The sequence below is a fragment of the Aegilops tauschii genome, chromosome 2 (genome assembly GCF_002575655.3).
Source record: "Aegilops tauschii subsp. strangulata cultivar AL8/78 chromosome 2, Aet v6.0, whole genome shotgun sequence".
NCBI lineage: Eukaryota > Viridiplantae > Streptophyta > Magnoliopsida > Poales > Poaceae > Aegilops > Aegilops tauschii.
This window is the reverse complement of record NC_053036.3, coordinates 651,567,565-651,589,713: the sequence shown is the minus strand read 5'-3', so window position 1 is coordinate 651,589,713 and position 22,149 is coordinate 651,567,565. Positions and strand designations below refer to the sequence as shown.

Genomic DNA, 22,149 nt, shown 5'->3' with positions numbered 1-22,149 from the left:
GCGCCAGTTTGGCCTCCTCTCTAGAAGCAGCTCTGTCGCTAGTCGTCTTCTTGCGAAGCAGGTCTCGAACATGCGGGTCCCGCATGGCTGAACTTAGTAGCGACGCAGACGGCGGCCTGTCCGCGTCGTCTCCCCCTTGAACTGCCTCTTCGCCATCGACATTTTCGAGGTCGTCTTCCTCTTCGGGCACATAACCGGTCATATTTTCGTCTGGTGGCCCTATGTCGTTATTTCCTGCCCCGTCGACGTCCTCCTCCTCCTCCTCATCTTCACTTATCCACCGAGTATGGCCATCCATGAAACCATGCATGAGCAGGTGCGCCTTGAATGTACCACCCTCAAAGGGGTCGAGCCTGACTATTCCTTTGCATTTTCGACACGGACATAAAACATCCTTCAGTCTTTTTTCATACATGTCGTCCATAGCGGATTGTCGGTATCTTTGCTAGGGTGGAAGGAGAGGGAGAGGAGAGGGAAGGCATTAATGGAAGGGGGTGGTGGAGGGCAAAGAAGAGGGGGAGGGAGGGCATTAATGGAAGGGGTGGTGGTGGAGGGCAAAGAAGAGGGGGAGGGAGGGCTCTAATGGAGGGGGGTGGTGGAGGGGCAAAGAAGAGGGGGTGGTGGAGGGCAAAGAAGAGGGGGAGGGAGGGCTCTAATGGAGGGGTGGTGGAGGGGGAGCATTAAAAGGAACAAGCAAGGTGCAAGGAAAGGGGGAGAAAGGAAGGGGGAGAGGAAGAAGGGGAAAGGTGGTAGGTGGCTGGCGGGCATAGCAGTAGCGCGGGTCACCTATGCGCGCTACTGCTATGGCAGCTTGCAAAATATCTACGGCTAGTGTTGCACTACCTATAGCGCGGGCTAGAGAAACACGCTACTGGTAAAATGTTATACATAGAAAAAATAGCAGTAGCGCGTTTATCTAAACAGACGGTATAGATCCTAAACTAACAGTAGCGCCGGTTGGACGACCAGCGCTGCTAATATTTATTGATCAGGGGGTGTGGTGTGTTACACTTAGCAGTAGCGTGGGGCTAGGTAACAAGCGCTGCTGCTAACAGATACCAGTAGCGCTCTTTCTAGCCAGCGTACTACTAACTACTAGTAGTGTGGGGTCATAAACAAATGCTACTGGTAAACTTCTATCTATAAGCATTTTCCTAGTAGTGTTATATGCATATGGTTAGCTTACGACCAACTCCTTCGAAGGCTTACTATAGTACATACTCAATTTCTTCAAATGATGGAATGCTCAAAATCAAAGAATGGAGCAAAGTGATGAATGCGCACATGCAACTAATTGGAGACAACATGAATGTGCGCAAGCCACAAGTTGGAGATAGGTTTATCTCCATTCTTCATCATGGAGATAGACGATTTATCTCTTTTATCGTATTTTACCTAGGAGAGAGGAGTAGGTCCTAGGTATTAAGAACAAATAGTTAGTGTTGATTATGACTATGATAATGATTAGAAGTTGTTATCATGTGCTACAATGTGTTAGAGTTGATGATGTATTATGATGATAAGTTGTTAATGGTATTATGATGATGATGATGATGATGATGATGATGATGACGATGATGACGATGATGAGTTATTATATCATTGGGTGAAAGAACCGCGGATTAGTTTCAAGTGGGTGGAGCCAAAGTGACCAAGTCACGCTAATCCATGACTTGGTCACTTTGGATCATTATGATGTAAAAACAATCTCTAAATTGCTACTGTATGAAAACTTGTATGCTGGTGTATGAATACGACATAAAACAAGAAAGAAATAGAATACTTAATAATAGTAGTAGCGCGGGTAGAGAGGCGTGCTGCTAGTAACTACCAGTAGCGCGTTCTACCAAAAACGCTACTGCTAAGTAGGTATAGTAGTAGCGTGGGCAAACCCACGCTACTGCTAACCTTTAGTTGTAGCGCCGTAGCAGTAGCGCAGTCCCCGGCGCTACTGCTAGACCTAAAACGGGCGCTACTGCTAGGCTTTTCCCTAGTAGTGATAGCATAATATCAGTTGGTCCTTCTGCATTCCTTGTGACTATGCATTTCTACCTTTCTTTCACATATTCACAAACAAGAACATGTTGTTGTTGCTGCAAGCTTCCAAACCTGGAAGCTTAGAAACAAGAAGTGATTGTAAAGGTCTTGTGGACTGCAAAATTCTAAACGAAACGATTGTTTAATTTCTTCTGGTGAATAGTATAAGTGAGATTGACGTGGGTTTGCAGACTGAATTGTTCCTTGCTTGATTAATATGCTACTGGAACAGTACGCATCTTGTCAGATGGTCGCCGTGTCGGCGATGATGACACTAATTTAGCAACTAACAACCAAAATTATTGATGAATTGATGATACTATTATACAACTGAATAAAGGGATGAGCGCTCATAGGATGGCAAAGTTTCTTGTAATTGTATTTCTTTTGGGTGATAGTTGTTGATTATTTGTATGAGAAAAACAGAGCATGCTTCAGGTTTATGTGAACATGGTCGTATTGCTGCTTGCTACTTTCCGTTTGATAGACACAAGTTGGAGAAAATAAGAGGAAGGCAGTTTGACAAAACACATAATTCCACCCGTTACAAGAATCCAGTGCATCGACGAAATCAACATTTTTAAGAACTCATAAGTATTTCAAGAGACCGAGGACCATCACGGAACACCATCTAGCTTCATCTGTTGCATAATCTCGGTCCTCTTTACTGAAAAGAGATGGTACTGTAATTTGAATTAATCTGTACAAGATGTTATTACTCATGATTCACCTGTGAATATGCAGTAAAACCTACGCTAGTTTACATAATATGGAAGTCTCAGTTCAGTAGAGTGCCTGTACTTTTTCTACATGAGCTTTCAGTATTTCCAAGCTTGCCTTGAGATGTTGATATATCTGAAAGTTCAATGTTTCTTGTGCATCCATGTTCAGCTTGTGCGTGCATGTTCAGTCGGCATCTGCGTGTTCAGCTTGTGCCTGGAATGCTAGGCGTGCCAGGAAATAGCAGGCAGTCCTAGTCGCGCAGGCGGCTGATGCTAATCCTGCTATTAGCAAACGCGGAATGTTGCGGACAATGCGGCCGGCCCGCAGACGTGTCCACTTGCATCCTGAGATCGGGGGCTGGGAGTTGCAGTCCATCGCCGTCGCGGCGACCGTCCGAAGAGATGCGTTCAGTTCAAGCGATCATCCAAGGAGACGCGTTCCGTCCGCACCGCCGCTGATGCAGGTAGGATCGTGTAGTACGGAATAGGTAAAGCTGCCCACCGCTGAGGGGTTTTTCGAAAAAGTACCAGATCAGAACTAAGATGGAGACGGGCATGTTTCTGCAAAATTAAGGCAAGTGTTACATTAGGCGTAGGATTTAAGTTGGATGGCCAGCGTTGATGCAAATAGCCGGATTCATTAGGTTTGGCCAGAATCAAGATGGACGGGGGTTCAGGCTTTCAGGCGTTCACATCCACTCCGGCCGGCGCCCTCTCCACCTTTCCGCACGCGGCAAATCCGGCACGTTCGACTGGGTGGAGGACCAAAACGATTCGGCCTGCAGTTATTATTAAGGGGAAAAAAGCAAGGAAACTTTAGTACCACCTTGGATATCTATCGGAAAGGAGGCGTTATTCAAACCTATATATATATATATATATATATATATATATACACAGCTCCTTGCAGCGGACGGACCAAGAAACGCGTCAATTCAATCAATCAATCAATCAAATCAAAGAAGAAGAGAAAGGAGAAAAAGAGAAGTGCATCGTCTCATCAAACCCCCAATAAACCGGAGATGGAGGGGGAGCTCACGAAGAAGATGGAGAGGAAACTCAGGAAGAAGCAGAAGAAGCTATTGAAGAAGATGGGGAAAGAGAAGCCCCAATCCCTGGTAAAGGAAATCATCTCCGTGGAGAGGGAGCGCAGAGACTTGCATGCCTCACTTACTCCCACGTTCTCTGTCTGGAAAGAAATCGATTCTCAAACAACGTGGACAATCGCCACAAAGGAGCCTGCTACTGCCACTACCAGGGACGATGAGAATCAACTTGCGGAGTACTTCAACTTGATGCTCCAAGATATGGAGGACCTGGGCCATCGGATGCTTTCTATGCTATATTTTCTCAACAAATCCAATGACCCCATCTGCTCCTACAAGGCCACCGAGCTGTGCAATACAGCAGCCAAATTAAATATGCAGATATCCAAGGGATTCAGCATGGACCATGAGCCGGAGCAGGAGCCGGAGCCGGGGCAGATCAACTTGTCGACTCTTTTCAGCAAATATTATCGATTTCCCAATAATTACGAGAACACCTTGGCCAAGTTAGACATGAGGGAGGAGGAGACCAAGTGTGAGGATGTTAAGGCGAAGAAGACCAAGGAAGAGGAGGACAAGGAGAATGACCCATCCACAATCGAGTATTTCAAGAAAAGTCTGGAGCTTGATCAATACTTTTTCGCCAAGGATCGGAAATACTGGGAAAATGGTTGGGCCAGCAAGATTGGCCGCTGCGGTGGATTCGCAAATACAAGTAATTTCCTTTCTCCTTGCATATATATATATATATATATATATATATATATATATATATATATATATATATATATATATATATATATATATATATATATATATATATATATATATATATATATATATATATATCTGCTAGTCCTTCTATGTTTTTTCCCCTAAGTAGTATTGCTTGGTGTCTGCTGCCCTGTCATGAAAAGCCATGTTATGTTATATAAATATGACCTCCTGTTATTGTTTGCAAATAATATGATTATGTATTAGAAGCAGTTTGCTACCTCGGTGTTTGGATCCTCTGTAAGTTTAGGAGAATTATCTGTTGGGGAAGCCATAGCAATAAACTGCGATACCTTGGGGCTGGTCTATTAACAGGACAGCAAGGACACTACTTTTAAGTCTCTCCCTCTGCTTGAACCTTTTTTTTCCAGCAATCCTTGCAACTTCTGTAAGTTACTTCATTTCTCCTTGTATATATCTGGTAGTACTGATGATATTTGATACACCACATTGCTCCTTAATTTCTTAATTATTATCATAAAGAGAAATACATCAAACTAAATTGTCATTTAATAGACTCATGAATCATCACTATCATTGACAAGTTCATGCTCCTGGTAGTCCAACGTCCTTTACGTTTTTTTGCTAAACATGTGTTTAGTGGTAAATCTGGACCATAGTTTCTGCACCAGTCGTCCATGGAAATCACCTCAGTAATTCGAATCTTAAACTTGCAGCGCTCTCCCTTTATGGATAAAGCAGAATTTTATCATAGTGAAATGATTAGAAACACTGTATGCAGCATTGATAGATAGTAGTGACTTGTGAATCGATCGACAATCCACTAAATCAGAAAGTTCTTCTAATTGTATAAGATGAAACCATCTTTTCAAGATCTGTGGCAATTTCTGGAGTAGGAACATTAATGTACCATTTGGTAGCTCACAATAATTTAAATGCAAGCAAGCATGTGGTGTAAGACAGATCGACACAGCGTGAGCTGACAATCAACAAAGAAGTAATAAATCCATCCTTAGTAGAGCAAAAATGACCCACCTAAGAAATGACCTACAGTAACGCCAACAAAGAGTGCTACCTGTGGCTCTCTACAGAGGCATCCCGTAATCCAGTAGCTTGGACAGCAAGGGCATGTGCTCCCCAGAGCATGACCACAGCACACGACTGCACATAATTCCATCTAAAATGGGTGTCATAATTCCATCTAAAATGATTTCTTTTTTCAGTTTAAAGCTGACAGCCTATATTGCTTACCCGCTGTCTTATGTAGACATTGTGTGTCTCCTTTTGACTGCTAGATGAAGTTGTTTACATGTCGGTAACTTCAACAGTAAATCCAATAAACATCTGTTGATAAAAAAAAAGGAAGAACAAGTTAGACATAAATGTGATGAAAACTAATTTTGTTTATCGACCTGAAAGTATAGTGTTCTGCTCTGCTCAAGCCTCCAGCAAGGCGCATTGTGAGGAAACAGTGGAAAATTTTCTTGCTGGGGTACTATTTTGTTCACCCCTGGTCTGGTATGTAAAGCATAGCCTAAGAGGTGATCCAAACGCCTGAGCTTTGTCTAGCATCATATAAGCTGAGGTTCTCAACTGTGTGTTTATGCAACCCTTTGTTAGCTGATCCTTAAGTTGCATCAGTCTTCTTTCTGGTACCAGTTCTTCCATTGTTCCCCCCTAAATAAATGGATACATAGTAGATACGGATATTACATAATGTAAATGGTAGTGCCAGTTTAAAACAAACACAAAAAATGTGTTCTCTTCTCGTTATATGGAACATGACATATGTAGGGTAACAACTTGACGCTCCAACAACACCAAGTCAATTTTGTCACTTCCCATACTCTGACAAATAAAACTATGAACATCCCTGTGTATGACTGCTTAGTTACATCCTATAAAAGTGGCCCTTCCATAATTGGCAATCAACTTTAAAAGTAACAGAATTCGATGTATATTTTCATGATTAACCTGTACACCATCTGTATAGTTATCTTGTTTTGAATAAATCAAGCAATTAGTACACTACTAACAAAGTTTAGCATACATATTAATGTCTAACTATGAGACATACACGCATAACAGTAGGGGGGATGTGTGTAACTGTACATATCCTGTACTTTTGTGTGTGTTACTTGTGTGGAGTAACTATGAGATGCAAGTTTTTGTAATAAGTTTCAGCAATCCTTGCAACTTCTGTACCACCAGTTGTCCATGCAAATCACCTCACTAATTTGAATCTTAAACTTATAGCGCTCTCTCTTTATGGATAAAGCAGAATTTTATCATAGCAAAATGATTAGAAGCATTAATAGATAGTAGTAAACTTGTGAATCGGTCGACAATCCGCTAAACTAGAAAGTTCTTCTAATTGTAGAAGATGAAACTATTCTTTCAAGCACTGTGGCAATTTCTGGAGTAGGAACATTAATGTACCATTTGGTAGCTCATGATGATTTAAATGCAAACAAGCCCGTTTTAGAAAAATAATCACATTTTATGTACCTCTAGCTTCAGTGTGCTGTCAATGAAGTTCCGTTTTCTTCAAAATGAAATATTTCTGTTCCAAAGCTTATTCATATTAGAATTCTGATATTTGACACTTGTCTTTGGTGCTGCAGCCATATTGAGCCCTATGCAATTTACACGCTTGTTTTTGATGATATCTTTACATTGCTTATTCATATTAGAATTCTAACATTTGACACTTGTCTTTGTGCTGCAGCCATACTAAGCCCTATGCAGTTTACACACTACACGCCTGGCAGCATCCCATCCCCCGCTGCCGTCACTGGTACTACTTTGCAGATCTATTCAATTAAGATAAAGAATCTGAAAGGCTTGAATTGGCCACTCAAAGTGTATGGCAAGGTTGCTGCTCGAGACACTGTGGACCGCAACCGCAACATTCTGTTCTCTCGGCCAAAGTTTGATTATCAAGAACTAAATGGAGAAGTATGTATTGTATTAAGTTTTCTTCTCATTTTATTCATGTTCCGTAGTATAATTGCGATTAGGTATTTATAATGATTATAATACCTGCAGAATGATTCCTTATGCTTGATTGGCCCGTCTCGTGCGATTGTTAGTTTTGACCATGTCGACTTTGAAGTTGAACTCAAAGTAATCGATGAAGCTGAGTCGCAAAGATTGATTATTTGTACAGGCCGTTACGGCGGTACAGATGATTTTTACACTTCCTCAGCCAGTGTGACTTATGGTGGTGATGGACCTACCTTCTTGCTCTCCAACCATCGTTGTACAACTGAGTTAACACTTGAGCAGCTTCATAAATCGCACCAAGCTACTATTGTGGGCATACGAGTAACCAAAGGGAATTGGCCTTTCAAACATGGATGTCAGGTCATTTGCTTTTGGGCTCCTTCTTCTGCTGTAGATGTGATCGATACCACTTGCAGGTCAATTGTCTTGCTTGATGATCGTGACAAAGAAATACATTCAGGTTCAGCCAAGTATCTTCACTTGTCGAGACGAGTCGTTTCAGTGAAATCATATGGGATTCTGAGAGTGACCATAGAAGCATACGGAGGGCCCGGTCAGTGTATTGCACAAAAGGGGCATGTTGACTTTCCTGTTAAGCAGTGCCAAACAACCGCGTTTGATTGTGTACTTGGGGACACCACATTGGAGGTGGTTGTAGCTTGGTCGTTGCTTATCAAGGACAAAAATGGATCTCCAGGTAGCTATGTAATATGTAAACCTTGTATGCTAACTTGTTTACTAAACTATGCAATTTTTTATGGTGCTTAACATCCATTTTTAATGTGCAGGTCCAAGCGGGGCAATTTAATGGAGAAAAGGTCTAAGAGCTTATGTTAATTTGGTAAGTCGATAAACGGATAAAACAACATAAGTCTGAACCAATAACTAATTTGTTGAACTTGTGGCCTCTGATTTTGCAAGCAGCATAAATTTGAACCAGTAGCAACAGTAGCATGATTAGCCAGTGTGAAACAGTAGCATGATTAGTAGGATTACTCGAGTCCCATGCTGCTGGTCTCAGTTTTAACCCGTGTTTCTCTTTGTTTCATCAATCTTCTACTAAGTGTACATTTCTGCAATATTAGAATTGAACAAGGCGATGAGCCGATCATAAGAATTGGTACTAGTGTCACTGAGTCAAACCAACTCCATTGCGTGCATATACATGCTTAAGTGTCGATAAGAGAACAGGCCACGATCCATGTTATCCCTTGAGAATGGGAAAGGTGTTTTTTTTTTTGAAAAGGAGGATGACCCCCGGCCTCTGCATCTGGGAGATGCATACGGCCACTTTATTGATTATTCTCGAGGACCGTACAAAGTATTACAACAATGTGCCTGAATCCACCAACTTGGCAACATATGCCGCTACTCCTATCCAATATGATGAGGGGGTGCTAGCTGGGCCACTACCCACACCACTCACCTAAGCCTAACATCAAAAGCCGGAAGCCGAAACTCATTCGGAAGCCCCAGCCGAGCCACATACCGGGTCTAGGGCACAATCCGGTCAGACGCACTCGTGTGTCGTTGCCGCCATCTTCCACAGGTCTTCAAATCATATTGAGGCTTCTACCTTGTCTGGCCACTCTGCCATCGACGTCACCATGACGCCAGATAGCAACCTCCTCCTGCGCGAGCCCATCTCCGCGCATCGGACGCCGAGCCTCCACAGCGCCATGCCATCGATCTCCGCCGTCATCAATGTGCAGGATGAAGCACCGCTCCACCAAAAAAGCCGCCCACTGGTCCCTCGAACCCGTGTACGCCTCCAAGAATGACGCCCCCAAGGAGGAAACGACACCAACGCACCACCGTCATCTGATCTACTGATCTAGGGTTTCCCCCGGAGGTAGCAGATAGAGGTCTGGAGCTTCTCCACGGCGAGGCCTTCAAGAAGGTAATGACACAACAGAGTGCCGCCAACGCCGGTCTTGGCAAAGCCGAGAACTAGGTTTTCACCCGGATCCGCTGAAGGAACCTCCATCAAGCATCGTGTGCACGGGTCGCCGCCAATCTGAGCCGCCGCACATCGAGGTCGCACTGGCCAGATCAGATCTGTCCGAAGGGCAAACCACACATGACGCCGACCCAACCACCAGGCCCTCCATGCCGCCACCACACCTTGCCACCGTCGGCCAGCACCACTGGCGGTGAGCCAGATCTGGCCGCCTGCCAGACCCAGCAACCCTCCTCCGCAGGGCAACCACAAGAGGCGCACAACTCCTGGCCAACAAACCTGCAGGTAAGCAGAGGTGGGAGGGCCGCCACCCCAACCCATCCATGGCCGGATCTGAGAAGCGAAGCAGAGTCCCCGCCTCAGACCACAGGGAGCCGGAGGCACCATCCCGCGAGCAGCAACCGGAACCAGGGGACCACCGGAGGAGCCACCCTCCAGATCCACGGTCCTGGCCACCGGAAAGCCGCAACGCCGGGCCGCCGAGCAGGACGAGGGAGCGGCCTCCCTCCACCAGAGATGCGCGCCTTCGCGCGGGGAACGCCCCGCCGCCGCCGTCCACGACGCGGGCTTAGCCCGGCCACATCCTCCGGCAGCGGCGAGGGGGAGAAGGGGTGGCGAAGGGGGGCGCCGCAGGCCGACGACTGGGGTTCCCCCGAGCCGCCCAGGAGCGACGCGGGGGACGCGGGGCTACCTTGTTTTTGTTAGCAGACGGACGTAGGTCGATGAGAATGGGAAAGGTGTGCCAACAGAATGTCGCGAGCATCTTTGGTCCACCGTTTTACTATACGGTATATGCTTTAGCTGGAATTTCCTTCACACGGATGAAGTCAAGCACCTGTAATGAACAACGAAGTGCAGGTTTCGTTAGGCCACTCTTGGCAGTTTTTGGAACATCAAACTTAAAGATGCCACTGGTGCCTTAAGCACATGGCTGCAAAGCAAGCCCATGTGTGAAATTGACCACATTCACAATCAAACTCTTCCGCATTTTCAAGCATGTTTACCTTGTATGATACCTTCCAGCGACTACTGACGCGATATACAAAATTTGTGGCTTCTTACAGCATTGGAGGCAGCATCAGCAGGATCATCGCCGAGCTCTGCTCCACCGGACTCCACCGCCCCGTCCGGAGCCTGACTAGCGCTATTGCTATTGTTTTATGTAGGGGTTTGTTGTGCTGTGCCCCCAGCAAGACTTATTTATTTTTACTTGTCGCACTTGCCTCCTGAACTTTGGATCCTGTTGTGTTGTCGGTGCACTTTGGATCCTGAACTTTAGATCCTGTAGTGTTGTCGGTGCACTTTGGATGTTGAGCTTTGGATACTGAACTTTAGATGTTGTTCTGTTGTCGGTGCACCTTGAATGTTGAACTTTGGATGCTGAACTTTAGATGTTGTTGTGTTGTCGGTGCTGTTGCTTTATACTCTTGAACTCTGGATGTTGGTCTGTTGTCGACACTGAGCCCCAGTATGTATTGAACGTACCTTTTGTGCTTGTCAACCTCCTCCATTTTGATGGGATGGGCGCCACACTCATGTAATATGTGCCCAAATTATTCAAACATAGCCCTATGTATATCTGCATGTTGTTCAATGGCCAGGCTTTCTGTCATTAACTACCAGTGAGCTACCTGAAATAAGCAGAGGCCACTTTAAAACTGAAGCCTCATACTTTCCCTCTGATTTCTCTGTCAAACTAAAGCGTCGTGTACTAGCTCAAGTAGAGTAGAGCCTCCCCCGAAGAGCAAAACGAGTCTGCAACAGGTGCTACTAATGCATAGTACTCCCTCTGTCCCATAATATAAGAATATTTTTTACATTACTGTAGTGTCAAAAACGTTTTTATAATTTTTTTTAATAAAGCTAGCCATGAAGGCTTTCCCCTAAAAAAATTCCTTATATTTTGGGAGTAATTCACTAGCTAAAAAATGGAGTAAGCAAGAGGGGATTTTCTCTGAAACAGAAGACGAAATATATATGAATATAATATGCAAGGGAACAAGTAACCCATACATAGTAACTCCATTCTTCGTCTATGTAACAATTAGACATATATGCAAGGGATCCATCCATATAACTAAACGAGAACTTGCCTCGAATTCGCAGCACACATGTACTCCTACACGATTCAGAGTTGTAACACAAGCAAGGTCCGTTTGAGAGAGGGAAGAGGCCGGTACGGTGAGATTATGGAGTTACAAACAGTAGTAGCAAAGATTGTGGAGTTCCAATGTTATACGGTACTAGATCCTGTGAATGAGAGAGAGAGAGAGAGAGAGAGAGAGAGAGAGAGAGAGATGGAAACAGCAGCAGCGGTGGTCGCTGGGTGAAGCGCGCCGTGGATCAGCGAGGATGAGCCGCGCGTGGGATTAGGCACCCACCGCTTGCCGTCAGGTGGGTCGCGTCTCTGGATTCTTCGATCGCGCGGGTGACCAGACACGCTGCCTGGTGGAGCGCGTGACCTTGTCTGGCACTCTTCAGTTTGCCCCCTCCACAACTGAATTTTTGTCTGCCACTTTTCAGTTTGCCCCCTCTGTCTTCTTCGTCGGCTTGCTTGGTCGCGGGAGGTTGCGGCTGGTGGTCTTGCCGCCGCCGGACTGTCGTGCGATGCGATTGTGGTGCTAGTAGCTTGGGTCAAAACCCTGCCACGGCCGTGGGCCTTTGACCAGCGATCTTGCACCCTTCACGTGACCGCCGCTACTGCTCCGGGGGAAACCCTATGTCCTGAGCGAACGGATCGATGGCTTCATCTTTCTAGCTCGGCATCGGCAAGCGGGACCAATGGGAGGTGACAGAGTTGGCGTTGAGGCTTCTGTTGCAACAGTGCCACTGGGAGCGATGTAGGAGACGTGGCTTTGGTTGAGGTACTCAGCCCTTCTCCGATGTGTTCGTGGGACGGCCTTGGTTGGGTTGTTGCCTTCAAGTCAAAAAAAGTTGCGGTGGCGCGCGGGGCCCTGTGACGTATGGTGATGGGTAGCAGGTGGTCATCTTCCACGACACCATCATAGTCTTTACTATATTTAGTACAATTGTTATATGAGACATGTTTTTTTAGGGGAAACTACGAGCTCAAGGTCTGAATTTCTTCATAATAGTACTCCTACTGACTTCGGCTTTAGTAATAAATAAATTCGCTTTGTCTAAATCCATATAATGAGTAGCATTTGCGGCTGCCGAATAAACCAACTTTAAGATGGGATAGTTTAGTTATCGAAGTCAGTATCCTTTTCTCTCCTGGTTCACAAAGCAAGGTTTTGTTTTTTCCTAGCGCAAAATAGCTAGCTTGCCGGAAGTCACCTAGCTGGGCCACTGCCTGGATACATTACTAAAGTGATTCTCTGGTTTTGCTTGCGGTATAGGAACCCTTCCCGCATAGGAACTACTGCCGAGGCGTACCGTTGTTTCTGTAGAGGAAGCCGCATCCCCGAAGTGCACCATTCCTTCGATCAATAAAATAGGTTATTTTCTGGTTGCCGTATAGTTATTGTTGGTAGGAGCGGAAACGTTTCCTGGATAAAAACAAAAGAAATCGGATTGCTGGGTCTGGTTCTCCTTTGTAGCCTCCCGTCGATGTTGGAGCTGCGCTGATCTTGTCGCTGTGGCTGAGGTATGGCGTGGATCTTCATGTGACCCCACACGGCATTTTCAGTGTGGGTTGGTTCGACGATCGTCTTTGGCGAAGTCAGAGTCGTTTCTCGGAGTTTGCGATGGCGATGACGCCTCTTGGAGAGAAGTGATGACGATGACGTCGTTGTATCATATCAACGAGGCCCTTTTTGGAGTGGCATGTGTGCCGCTCATCGGTTTGTGGTGGTTTTTGCCCGGTTTTTTCACTAATTAACTGGGAGCCGAATCATTTGTCCCCGTTTTGAAAAGAAAATAAACAAAAAAGAATAACGGGACACCGCCCGTGCTACAATCGATTGCTCTGTTGGTCTGTTGCGCCTCCTTTGCATCCCGAGTGGCCGTCGCTTCTGCCCATTAAGGCACACCCTGCTTTTGTAGTGACCTACTACTACGAGTCGAGTGAATTGAAAAAACATCGACACTTCAGGCTAGGTTTGCAGGAACCACACATTTACGGAATTGTGCCAAAAAGCACTAGTTTTTTCATAATTTTTTGCAAAAAACACTAGTCGCCGGCTTAGGCCGTTTTGAGCACGATTATGACAGGTGGGTCCCGCCAGAAGGGGTAACGTGGCACAACATAATGGTTCGCAAATAGACAGAATAACATGGACTGATTTGGAAAAGAGCCTGAGAGGATAAGGTCATCTCCTTAGCCGTGCGCACGAGCTCCCGGCCGGCGAGCTCGGCATGGACGACGGCTCCGCGACGCCCCGCCTCCTTCTCCTTCTCCCCCTCTATTCCCCCGCCCCCACCTTCCTCCCACTCGGCCACTCCCCGGCCTCGGCCTCCCCTTGTTGCTCACCTGCATCGGCTCCGGCGAGGAGAAGAGGACGCGCGACGGCGGCCCGCGTAGGCGTGAAGAGGAGGCGCGACAACGGCGGCCATGGATGAGCTCCGGCCGGAGCTGCGCATCAACGAGGCAAATCCACCGACGGTGAGCATGGATGTGCGGTCCATGTCCCTCGCCCGTGAGCTCCGCTGCCGGCAGTGCCCTCTCCTATCTCTCCCATCTCTCTCTGAGGTCGGTGCCTTCCCCAATCTCTCCCATCTCTCTCTGATGCGTGCTTGATGCTCAAGCCGACGGCGCCGGAGCTCAATCATGGCTGCTCGATGCCCAAACTGGATCAGCCGGAGCTCATCCATGGCCGCTGATGCTCAAGCCGCCGCTGGAGCTCCATTGCCTCGTCGTCCTAACCGACACCGCCGCTGGATCCACGCCCTCTTGCCCGTCCCAGACCACGCAGGACCCGCCGCCGGCGTCCACCACCGGGGCGGTGGGATGTAATTGGGATTGGCCGCCGGCGTCCACCACCGGACTGGAGGACCCGATTGCTTTTTTAGGGGTCCTTTTGCAAACTAAAACTGTAGCAGGATGTAATTGACAATTTTTTTGCCACGTCACCTCTTCTGACGGGACCCATGTGTCATAATCGTGCTCAAAACGGCCTAAGCCGGCGACTAGTGTTTTATGAAAAAAATTAGTGCTTTTTGGCATAATTCCGTAAATGTGTGGTTTCTGCAAACCTTACCTCAAGCGTTGATGTTTTTTGCAATTAGTGCTTTTTGGCCGGTAGAGCGAGATCTCGGACGACATGATCTTGTACGGGATGTACCACGCACGCGTAGGCCGAGCCACGCGGTCCCGTCCCGTCCCGTCCGGATGAACGTGGACCCCGGCCGGCCGGCGCTCGCACGAAGAGGAAGTGCGCCATGGCGGCGACGTGGACGGATACCATCACAACCAACCCGTTCACGTTGAGGAAGCGGTACACGTGCGCGAGCCCCGACTCCGGACGCACGCCAGCAGCTGCTTCCAGCAATGATGTTATCCTGACCAAATGTACACCTCAAAGTGCAGCAGCTGCTTCCTAAAAGTTAAGCCCCATTCAACTTCAAAAACATTAGCCCTGTAAAATTCAGTGCAAATAAACCGGATGAAAAAGGAAAAAGTCCAAAACAAACCTTCAATTTTTAGGCGAAAGCTAAATCAAACCCCGAACTCTCAATTCCTGAAATCAGCACACTAAACTCTTTAATCTCGGTCTATTTTAAACCTTGACAGAACATAGCCGGGATTTGCTGAATTGGGGCCGCCCAGTAGCACAGTTGCTCGCGCGCGCGCGCACTAATCTGGTTTTTTCTTAGTTTCTTCCTTTTTCGTTTCCTTTTCATTTTTCATTTTTACACATGTCTAATTTTTCTCAATACCCAATGTACATTTTTAACGCACACATTAAATATTTTTGGATAAACTTTTGATATTTTCAAATAAATTATGTACATTTATAAATTACATGTTTTCAAAACTTTTTGAATACATGGTAATATTTTTTCAACTACACGTTTTACATTTTCTTAATGACAATAAACAATTTATAAAATTACACAACACTCTTTTACGTGGTTCAACATTTTTAAATTTGCATACATTTTTTTCTAGGACATGCCACATATATTCTGTTAAGGTTAAGACACATTTTTGTACATCACGCAAACATTTTTTTTACATTGTAAACACATTCTTTTAAAAATATCACAAACACATGTTTTGGAACTCATGATCATTCTTGAAATGTTACATTTTTTGAATTTAAAAACATTTTTTTGAATCACACAAATATTATTATACATTGTATAAACATTTGGATTGGCCCGTACATTTTTTAAAACTTGTGATACTTTTTAGATGTCACAAAATATTTTCAGGTTTCAGAAAATGTTTATGTATCAAAACGTGTCCGCACTTTAAAATTTTGTTCAGGTTGCAAAAAAAAATTATGTTTCAAAAAGTGTTTGCACTTTAAAATTTTGTTCAGGTTTCAAAAAATGTTTAGAAAGGTGTTCGCTTTTTCAAAGTTGTTGGTTTTTTAAAAGTATTCGAAATTTTCAAAAAGTTCTCGCACTTTATAAAATGTTCAAAGATTTCATAAATAAATACGCTATAAATAATTGTTTGCCCCTAAAAAATGTTTTCACAGTTTGACGCTTTGGTTTCTGATTAAATATTTCGGGCCTCTGACTATGTCAGTCAGTGTAGTGGCTACCAGGTCCCAAGTTCGACTCCACAGCATTTTTTTTGGTTTGGAATTACTACGTCGCCCGTTCAGAAAAAGAAAGAAAGAATTTTTTACGTCGCGTGTTAAGGAAAAAAAACTTGCTTCATGTCTGGTGGGCTGGCACAGTCGAGTCCACTGCCAACAATCCAAAACATTTTTGAATATATTATTTATGAAATAATTTACGAAATTCCAAAAACAGTATTTAGAAAATGTGACACAATTTTGAAAATACGAATTTTTTTCATAGCATGTGAAAAACTGTTGGAATGCTGAACATTTTTTGATAAATGTGTTTTTTTGAAATCACGAACAGTTTTTTTAAAATGCTAATAGAGTTGATTTTGTGCGAAACACGAAATTCCAAACTGTTTTTAAAAACACAAAACGAATTGAATTTGTGCGAAAAATAGAAAACGACAACATTTTTAACTTTTGAACAATTTTAGAAATGTGCGAACATTTTTTAAACCTCATGAATTCTTGTTGTGTTATAGTGGGCCGGCCCAAATTCTAGTCTGTGAGAGTAGCTGGAATCCCGGCCGGGATTGTAGTCTTCCCAGCGTGCCAAACAGGTCTAGGGTCCAAAATAGACCGGGATTACAAGTTCAGAGTGCCAATTTCCGGGATTCAAAGTTCTGGGGTTTCATTTAGCTTTCGTCTACAACTTTAAGGTTTATTTTGGACTTTTTTCGATGAAAAATCAGAAACCAAAATAAACCATCGACGCGGCGGGTACAGCCGGTCAAAAAAAGTTTGGTTAAAATGTAGCACGTACTCCCTCCGTAAAGAAGAAATATAAGAGCGTTTAGGGTGAAAATTCGGTTCTGAGCCCGAGCTCAGATATTCCTGGAATCATGACCATCGCATGCCCTCGTGATCGCTGCCATGACTCGTATTTGTCTCGCGTATGTCACCCGTATTTGTGCAGAAACAGGAACGGCCCTATCGCATTTATTGCCGTTCGTTGGGTTAGCACTGTCCTCCTGGTCCAGAATAGTGCAACGGACCTGATGTTTTCCTGGGCCTTACTCTTACTGGACCGTGGCTAATGCATAGTACTCTGTGCCCGTAAAAAAAGGAGTACTACGCGGTGCAGTTGCATGCAACCGAGCACGAACCCCTCGTCAAAAGAAAAAAAAATGCAACCGCGCAGGAGGTCCGTTTCTACAAGTGCTGCTGATACGAAGTAGATCTGAAACTGAACTTGCCCTCTTTTACAGTGCTGAACACAGCCCCTTCAAAGATCTCTGCCCTTTGCTTGAACACTTTTTCTGCATGACTTTTTGGTGTTTTCCAGTCTCGCCAGATTCCAGAACGTGTATGCCAATAGGCTTAGAGCATCTCCAGCCGCACCCTCAACACGCCCTTCCCAGGCGATATTTTCGCGCCGCCGCAGAAAAATCGGCCCAGCCACGCCCCCATAAGCCCATTTTTCGCCGGCTCGGGCCGAATTTGGCGCCGGCGGACCCAAGCCGAACCCGGCGCGCTGGGGGGCGCTCGGGGGCGCCGGGTGAAACGGTTTTGGCGCGAACTAAACGTGGGCCCCCGAGTCAGCGACACGGTGCTTCTCGTCGCTTCGTCGTCCTCATCGCCTCGGTTCCCGCGGGGGAAATCAATGCCAAAGCTGCGGCGCGCTGCCGCGCCGGTCAGCATCCATTGATGCCTCACGGGCGGCGCAGTGAAGGCGCGGCACCACGTGTATGCCCGGCGGCCACGCGGCCGCCGCCCGCCCGCGGCTATAAAAAGCCTACCCCCCGTCGGTGGACGCACACTTCCCCTCTCCTCTCCTCTCCTCTCCACCGCCGACGCTCCTGCGTGCCTCCTCTCTTTCTCGCCTCTGCGCCACCATGTCGATGCGCCGCCTGGGCGCTGCTGATTTCCGCGGAGTCCGCGAGCGCCGCTCCGGCGTCTTCTCCTCCGAAATCTCGTTCGGCGAAAAACGGCTCAGTCTCGGCACCTTCGACACCGCAGAGGAGGCGGCCCGTGCGTACGACGCGGCGGCGTGGCGCCTCCGGCGGCCTCGTTGGGATATGAATTTCTCCGACGTGTCGACGAGCCAGTGCGCACAGGATCTCGCGCATCTCCCGCGGCTTTTCACCGACGAGGATCGTCGTGACAACCGGAGGCGGCAGCGTCGCCTAGCGATCGCGGAGATGGACGTGGAAGCCATGGCGGAGTGGCGCGAACGCTTCCCGCAGGACATCGTCAACGAGCGCCAGTTTTACAAGCAACGGAGGACGGAGAGGGAGGCGAGGAGAAAGGAGCGAGCCGCCTATCAGGAGGACAAGCGTGCGCGGAAGCAGGCCGCTCAACTGAACACGTCGTCCTGGGACTCCGAGGACGAGCGGCATGCTGACGCCTACTTGCAGACGTCGGAGGAGGACATTACCGAGTCGGAGCCGGAAAACGACGAGTAGTTGATCTTTTCTTTTAACAGGCTTTGCTACGGTGAACTATCTATGTATCATTTTCATTATGTATGCTATGGTGAACTATCTATGTATCATTTTCAACTTGCCGGCGGCGTCGGCGAGGAAGGAGGCGAGCGAGGGGTGCGTTAGGGGCAATGACCAGCGGGCCCGGGGAGGGGAAGTGCGCGGCGGTTGGGGGTTGAAAAATGAATCGGGGGGGTGGGGGGGGGGGGGGGGGGCGTCGGCGACTGGGGGGAACGCCCCCAGCGCCGATTGTATCGCCGGCTCGCCCCCGGAGGCGATTTTTATGCGTTCTGAGGAGGACAACGGCTGGAGATGCTCTTACTCCTCAGCAGATCTCCCGAGCTCAACAGCAAGCCCGTGTACACGCCAAGACAACAACGCCGCGCAGACTGCCCGTTCCAAACCAGCAGCCGATCCAGCGCGCCCCACTAAATCATGTCTTCAAGCCAGTTTCCACAGTCGCAACGGCCGCTGGATTGCAAATGCTTGCCGTTGTTGCTCTGTTTTTTTGTTGTGATCATGTATTTTGGCTCAGCCAATTAGCTGTACGCTGACTGTACTTGGTATGTGGCGGTCCTCTTGTAGGTGAAGTTTAAGTATGCAAGGGTGGCTCCCTGTGTTTTAGCCCGTTTTCCTGATGCATACTTAAACTGATGAAATGCCTGTATATCCAGTCATTCCTCTAAATGTGCATTGTTCTGACTTCTGATTGAGCATGTTTTCAAAACGTTTTAAATTCTCGGTGGTTACACATATATACTACAAATCCCTGTCAGCACGCTACAGCGAAGCGATTTCATGAGCCGCAAAATCCCTGTCGGTGGTTAGCCACACCGCCGCAACGCCGCTCCTCCCGGCGGTTCCTAGCCTTTTGGCTACCAACGGTACGTCGAGGTCCTAGCGCCCCCACAGAATGCCCCACAGCTCGCCCATTCACTTCTTCTCCTTGAACACAGTCGGCGCAAGGCCCCAGCACGCGGTGCCATCTTCTGCGACGGCCGGCCTTCAGCGGTTCAACTTCAGCCTCGACGCCGTCGTGGCACTCAGCCCCGGCGTCCTTGCGCACGGTGGCAGCAGCGCGGCGCCCGGTGTTCCATCTCTGCTTCCTCTACCATCAGCTTGCGGACGCAAAGAGTAGCAGAGTAGCGGCATCAACCTCCCGGCAGCGTCGACGCGGCGGTCGACCTCCCAGTACGGAGGTGCTGTTGAAAATATTAGCACTTTTCCGATTAGACTAATTCACGAGTAAACAGTAAACATGGCATAAACGGCATGTATCTCATAGCGATACCTAAGCATGCTAGTACGTACAGAACATAGAAACGAACCATCTATGAGCAGCACATATACGGCTAGCACGAGAACGAGTAAACGAGAGATGAACAGATCATACTCCTCCGGTTGGCCACGCCAACGCGGCGGAGGCAGCAGCAGCCTCGGCATCGTCGGTGGCCTTCCTCTTGGCGGCGGCGTCGTCGGCCATCGTGTCGATGCAGGGGAAGTAGTGGAAGCAGAGGCGGTCGGTGAAGGGGATGGATCGGGAGCAGTCGCGTCGAGACGCTCCCCAAAAACCTTATTGCCGTTCTCCCGGGCAGGATCTCGAATGACAGGGTTCCGGAGGTACCTGCTCTCCCAACCAACCGTGCACGTGGTCGTCGGGATGGGATCGCCGGAAGCAGCACAGAGAGAGGAAAAGTAGATGACGGTTAGGGTTGTACGAGAGGGAGTGAGTGAACTGAGTTAGGTTTCACTCCACTAGCCAACGCCTTCTTATATAGGCCGTCAGGTAGATGGGCCTGGGCCAGGCCCACGACCGAGTCCGCGAACAGCCAACAGTCCAACGTCTCGGACAATGGCGCTTCCGTAAGCGACTCGTTAATTAATTAATAATTAATTAACTATTTCTGAGCGGCAAAAATAAGCTTCGGCTCGGCTCATTCCCACAACCCGCGGCGCGCGCGCGTCGTGACGAGGCGAGGCGAGTTGGGCGGCGGAGGAGGAGGAGCGCGCCTGTACAACTCCTATTCCCAAGCTCTCAATAGCAAGTGATGGAGCAGCCCTTATAGAAAGGTCTCACTCTTCTTACTGTAGCAGTATGGTACTAAACTTCCCATCACTTGCCGTACACATGAATGGGCCTTAGAGATTAACCAGGGATTATTGTCTTATATGGGCCTAAGCCCATCCATAATCCAACAATCCCCCACCAGATCTCGAGGCACATAAGTTTGTCAACTGTTCCAAGCAATGTTTGATATACCAGAATTTTCAGTGGAGACTGTTAAGTTGAACCTCCACCTAGAGCAATGGGATTAGACTTCTTCAAAACTGAACAATGGACTATGCCTTGAATTGTCAGTTTGGCGTGTAGAAGTTTCGCCCATTGTCAGCTGATACGTGGCTGCCGAAGGCTAAACCCCACGGGTGGAGCTTATTAGTCATACTCCATACCTTCTCATGAGCTTCCTAGAGATCACCCAATCTCATAGACTGTGACCAGCAGTCGGGCTCACATAGGTGTGTTCCTCCAAAGAATGCTCTGTTGGTTAGCATCTTGCTTACATAAGCTTTGGAACACATTAAGACAAAAGTCAGCCTGCCTTACAGAATTGAGAGTATTATTGCATCTCCAACGGAGTGGGTTAATTAAGGATACTCTCCTCAGTTGACCGCCGGATTGTTTTCCCAGGTCCTAATGCACGGGATCTCTGATCACATAGGTTGGGTTACCCCCATGGCAACTTACGTGGGTCTCATACCCATCTCCCTCGATGCATTTTCTATCACAATCCGCGATAGCCCTTTTGTAAAAGGGTCTGCCAGATTTTTAGCCGTCTGGATATAATCCAACGATATCACTCCGGAGTTTCTTGATTTTCTGACAGATTTTAATCTTCTTCTTATGTGCTTTGTGGATTTCATATTGTCCTTTGAACTCTTAGCCTTGGCAATCGCCATTTGATTGTCACGGTTCATAAGGACAGCCGGCACTGGTTTATCAACCACCGGCAGATCCATCAAAAGCTCTCGAAGCCATTCTGCTTCGACGCATGATGTGTCTAATGCTGTGAGTTCTGCTTCCATAGTCTTGTTAAGATCGTCTGCTTGTAAGACTTCCAGGAAACAGCACCGCCACCAAGTGTGAAGATATATCCACTTGTGGCTTTCATCTCATCTGCATCAGATATCCAATTCGAATCACTATACCCCTCAAGTACCGTTGGGTACCCAGAATAGTGAATTCCATACTTCGTAGTACCTTGCAAGTAACGCATCACTCGCTCAACAGCATGCCAATGCACATCTCCCGGATTGGAAACAAACCGTCTCAGTTTGCACACAGCAAATGAAATGTCAGGACAAGTAGCACATGCTAGGTACATCAGTGAACCAAACACTTGAGAATATCTTAATTGATCTACAGCCGTGCCTTCGAACTTTCGAATCCGCACGCTAGGATCATATGGTGTTGCAGAAGGTTTGCAGTCCGAATATCCAAAGCGGCTCAAAATCTTCTCA

At 47.1% G+C, this 22,149-nt stretch overlaps 2 protein-coding genes across 2 annotated transcripts; both read left to right on the top strand.

Annotated features, from left to right (window-relative positions):
• The first annotated feature begins 3,781 nt into the window (after positions 1–3,781).
• On the top strand, positions 3,782–10,863 carry LOC109757209 (uncharacterized). Its single transcript, XM_073507610.1, has 5 exons — positions 3,782–4,520; positions 7,269–7,498; positions 7,589–8,243; positions 8,335–8,387; positions 10,571–10,863. The coding sequence occupies exons 1-4, from the start codon at positions 3,782–3,784 to the stop codon at positions 8,352–8,354; spliced, it is 1,644 nt and encodes a 547-aa protein (XP_073363711.1). The 3' UTR covers positions 8,355–8,387; positions 10,571–10,863.
• Positions 10,864–18,042: 7,179 nt separating this feature from the next.
• LOC109757208 (uncharacterized) lies at positions 18,043–18,612 on the top strand. Its single transcript, XM_020316040.1, has one exon. It carries the CDS (start codon positions 18,043–18,045, stop codon positions 18,610–18,612), a length of 570 nt encoding a protein of 189 aa, XP_020171629.1.
• Positions 18,613–22,149: the final 3,537 nt, after the last annotated feature.